The following is a 5216-nucleotide window of genomic DNA, read 5'->3' as shown; positions in this document are numbered from 1 at the left end:
TATATTTAATTAATTAATTATATATATTTTTATATATATTTTATTTATTATTTATTCTCTTTCATTTATTAAAAGAGACGAAATGCGTTAAGGATTTTACCATTCCTTTCTTATTCTTCACGTCTCTACTCTTTCTATTTGGTGGTACACACACTAATCAATTTATCAATAAGGCTTTTTTAGCAAAAACATTTTTCCCACAATGTTGTTTTATCCCATAACAATTAATATATATTCAGCACACATGTATAATCTTGAAACCAATAAAAATATTATAACTTTCGCATGATCTAACTACCGCCCTTTATCCAGGGAAAACGAAATTGCATGTGTTTGTAATTTCCTTGTAATTTTTCAAGCTCGAGAAAAATACGTCTCGAGTTTACACTCAAATTTTATTTATATTATTTGTTTTTAGATTAAAATTATATTTGTACATTCCATGTTACTAAAATAAATTTAATGCTTTGAATTTATAATCATGCACATGTTATTATATGTATATTTTTAACTAAATATAGGTCGTATGCTCAATAATTCACCAATGATAGAGTAATAATTGAAAACATAACTCCAAAGGAGAAAAAAAAGGCTGCATATTACAGAGAAATAATAAACAATAATCCCTTCATTAATTAATATTTACAACCAATATTTAACATAAAACCAAAGGAAAAAAAAAAAAGAAGAAGAAGAAGAAAGAAAGAAAGAAACACGAGATTAGTAATTATTATCTAATTAATTAAGATCTATAAATTAGCAACATTTTAAATATTTTTTCACAAGCCCTTAATAAATTAAAAAAAGAGGGTACTTGTGGGAGTGGGGGGTGTTGTTTCCATAGCCATATACACTACCGAATACGTATATGTATACGTGTATATATATATATATATATTCTACAATATTATTCTTGGGAGGCTAATTTGATCAACATGCGGCAGATGGATTGGTGAAGGGATTGTAGAAGTGCGGCGCCGGAGCCATGGTGAACGAGCTCTTTCCCATGCTTTCAGCGGCGGAGGCGGAGGCGGCGCCGCCGACCCTTTCGCACGACGGGCACATGGTCAACGTGGCCGCCGGCAGCTGCATGTACAGCGGCTGGGCTAATTTCAGAGCCTTCAGCTCTTGAAGCTCCTTCTGCAGCCGCCGGTTCTCGTCCGTTAGTGTCTCGCAGCACTTCTTCAAGAACTCGCAGTCTACTTCCGTTTGCTTCAGCTTGGTTCTGCAAAAACACATACAATACAATTAATTAAAGAAGAATACTTTCGAAATATATATAATATATTTTCACAGATTGCTAAAAGTTAATGCACGGGGGCCCTTCAAAATATTTTCCCAGCGATCTAAAAAAAAACTACGATTTCTGTTATAATATTCTTTTCAAAGAAAACAATTATAATAATTTTAATATATCTGACGAGACCTGGCTCTTCTGTTCTGGAACCACACTTCGACTTGTCGAGGGGTTAGCTTCAGCTCCCGAGCCAAATCTTGCTTTTGTTTCTGATCAAATGAACAAATCCAAAAAAAGAAAAACAAAAAAAAAATCATCGCCTTAATCCCAATTATTGAAAACAGGGGAAATATATATATCACTTACAGGATTGAGAGTGCTGTGTAGCTTGAAGCTTTCCTCCAAAAGGGCAGACTGAACTTTAGTGAGCCTGAGTTTCTTCCTACCATTGGATCCATCATCGTCTTCATCGCTGATTCTTGAGGAAACCCTCTCTGTTTCCGCCTCTTCGCTGCTCACGATTTCCCTCTCCCTCTTCACACTGACGTTAGAGAAAGAAGAAGCGGCGCTCTCCTGTCTGTACAAATGATCGCCAGATTGGTTGTTATCATTAAAACCCACCTTAATATTATCATCAGAATCCACCTTCTTCGCAGCAGCGGCGTGAATATGGTGATTGTTGTGTGTGATTTCACCTGAGAGACTCAGAGTTAACGATGGCTCCTGGATTTTATGAAGCCAGCTTTGAGCAGAGGATGGATTCGCAGACTTGGGTTCTCCGGTAGAGGAAGATAGTCCCAATCCCAATCCTAATCCCAAGGACAAGCTTGGGTTGCATAAATCATCGAAACCCATCAATTTTTTTGTGGGAAAGAGAGGCGGGTGTTTTTGTTGTTTGTGTTGGAAGAATCAAGAATGGCGTTTGAAAGTAAATATTTCAAAGTCTTTTTCCTCCTCCTCTGTTTGTGTGAAATGAGAAGCAACAAAGAATGGGGGGAGACTTTTGTAAAGGGAGAATTGGGTGGGTGGGTAGATTTCTATGATTAATAATCAAAGGATTGAATGAGTATTGATTGGAATTTTGTGAGTGGAAATTATGAAAAGGCCCTCCTCTCACACACACACACACAACACTTGTATCATTTTATTGTAGTGAAAAATGTAATTTTGATTCTGATTTTTTTTTTCTCTTTTTGATTTTGTATATTGTTTGATTTCATTTTAATAATGTATGTTTGAATGTTAGTACTTTTCATATAGGAAGTCTATAATGCACTGATACTTACACACCAATAATATTATGTCGGAGTCACGTCTTGAAAAATGACCAAAAAAAATAGATAGCGAATCAAAACTGAAATTTGATAACATAAAAGATCCACCAAAATAACATATGACATATATATATATATATATATATATATATATATTTATAAAAGTCCAATATTACAGTTTTTACTTTTCTTTTCTCTTCATATTATTATTATTTTTAAAATTTACTCTAAAATATTTTCCTAATCGAAATTCATATTTTTTTTCCTTATATGGAATGCTTTAATGCTTATAAGTTTTTAAAGGTTTTATTGTCAACATTTCAATCGGTGCCATACACATTTATTAACATTCATTATAGCTAATCAATTATGATAAATTAACTATTAAGTGTGCGGTGATATATAATTCAAATCATCAAACATTGTAAAGTAGTTTAAATATCATGTTTTGATAACACCGTATGTTTTTACAAACAGAAATATATCATATTAATATTTTACCTAAAATTCAAAATCCGACTTGTTCTCGATCCACCTTGGTTGACTAATTGAACCACGTACACTTTACTCTTATCTTCAATTATAATGACCAAAAACAAGGAATCCCTTTGAAATCTCACATGACAAGAATCAATGTGTGTAAAGAATGAATACTTTGATGCCATGGGCAATGGGGGACACACGTCAAAAAGAATGATTCGTTTGCCATCTCGCCACCCATTATCATGCCAATTTCTACTGTTTTTACCACTAACTCCATTTTCTCCTCATCATTTCTCGCCACCCCATTTGTTTTTTTTTTTTTTTGAACTTGAGTAATAATTAATGCACCCATTGTGCTGAAAGTTTGACATCTTGTTCTAGTCGTGCAACTAATTAATAATCTACGGCTGAAACTTTTTTGTGATCTTTCCGAGATACCATTCTTGGAATTTTGATGATATTGTGGCTCGTGGGCATCCCTTCACACTTTCTCATATGATTTTAAAAGTTGTAAAGAATGATAATTGTGTTAAATTCATATACAATAATGAGAAAATAAGCAAAATCGACCAGTACGTACTTCTGTTTTTTTTTTAAATCATGTAAGTCATCGATGTTTGATTTTAATGTAATATTAAGTTAGTTCTGTTTAACGTTTCATCATTTTTTCGTTGCAGTGCTGATATGATATATACTGCATATTGTAAACATGATATTCACTAATCCACGTCACGTTAGAAATTATTGATGTACCTGACACTATATTTGTTAACACTCTGACAAAAAAAAAAGAGTACAACAAAAAGGAAACAACAATAACTCATAATGATAATTTAATACATCAAGACATCGTTCTGTTCACGGTATTACTAATATTTGTATAATTCATTTCATCTCATCCCACGTTCTTCTCATCATATTATTTATCTATATATTAACTATTTATTTTACATCAATCAAATCATTAATTATTTATCTCACATCAATCAAATCATTGAATTCAAATTACTATATTACCCATTATAAATAATATAATTTTTATTTTATTTATTGTTAAAAGGACAAAAAAGTCATTTAACATTTTTATATAGAATTTAATCAATCAAATCAAATAAACCATAATCTATCAATCAAATCCAATACAATTTTAACTATCATTTTTTATTACATTATACTACTTATCTATATATTACTTATATCATATCTCAAACCAAATGGTGTCCAAAAGTCAAAATTAACTTACAAGAGTTCATGATCTATTAAAAAATTGATGAGATCATGAGACTTGATGAAAGAGAAAAAATGCCCATAATTTTCAGTCCTAGCTATTCGGTTTCATACGTAAAATAATAATAATAATAATAATAATAATAATAATAATAATAATAATTTTTTTAATGCATGTTGCTTTGTGTGGAGTTTAACGTAAAAAAGTTGTTGATGTTGGAAATTCCCGTATAATTTCCCACAAGAAAGCAATCATTAATTTATCTTTTTTTAAAAAATATATATATAAATCGTGGAGATTAATAGTTGCCAAGTAGGCCAATCGTCCATATTGGTGTGATCCAAATCAACCCATACAAATGTCGAAAGTGGAGAGGTGAGTGTGTTTTACAATTAATTTTATGGTCGGGAAAGTTGTTTCATAGGACGCCCACAACTTAGTTGTGAAGACTATATTTTAGCAGACCACATGGTCTGTCTCTCACACCATCCTAATTAGTTTCATTTGTAAGAAATGAGGTGTGTCATGTTTCTTTGCTCACTATTTTCCTTTTCCTTGTTTTCCAATCAATGGAATGTGGAGGATGGAATGTGTTATCCACTGTCATAATATCATGATGGATGACGAGGTAGCACTGTATGTCGGCCGGTCTCTGAAAAATCTAAACGACCGGAAAATCGATCTGTTATAAATCGACTTAAAACAAGGTTACGGTAGTGCTCTATTAGTAAAAAATCAATATTATTGTAATACATTTAAGTTTTATTTATTTATTTATTTATTTATGACGTAGGAACTCGCAGCCTCTTTCTTTCGATGTGCAGTGAGTAAACCTATGGACTAACGAAATAGTCTGCAAATTATGCTAGCCAGGTAAATCACAATATGCAAGCCTTATGTGACAGACTAGTCCAAGAAGGCGTTGATAAGGAGAATTCAACTCCTGACATATAACCAAAAGTTCAACTAATATATTTAAGTTTTATTGTTTCTA

At 32.0% G+C, this 5216-nt stretch overlaps 1 protein-coding gene across 1 annotated transcript; it reads right to left on the bottom strand.

The window, feature by feature from the left end:
- Positions 1 to 720: 720 nt before the first annotated feature.
- On the bottom strand, positions 721 to 2262 carry LOC140864073 (homeobox-leucine zipper protein HAT22). Its single transcript, XM_073267983.1, has 3 exons — positions 1604 to 2262; positions 1427 to 1506; positions 721 to 1225 (listed from the first exon to the last, which is right to left on the bottom strand). The coding sequence occupies exons 1-3, from the start codon at positions 2090 to 2092 to the stop codon at positions 931 to 933; spliced, it is 864 nt and encodes a 287-aa protein (XP_073124084.1). The 5' UTR covers positions 2093 to 2262; the 3' UTR covers positions 721 to 930.
- Between the last annotated feature and the right edge of the window lie 2954 nt (positions 2263 to 5216).

The sequence above is a fragment of the Henckelia pumila genome, chromosome 4, assembly GCF_033568475.1.
Source record: "Henckelia pumila isolate YLH828 chromosome 4, ASM3356847v2, whole genome shotgun sequence".
Taxonomy (NCBI): Eukaryota; Viridiplantae; Streptophyta; class Magnoliopsida; order Lamiales; family Gesneriaceae; genus Henckelia; species Henckelia pumila.
This window is presented reverse-complemented; position numbering and strand designations above follow the sequence as displayed.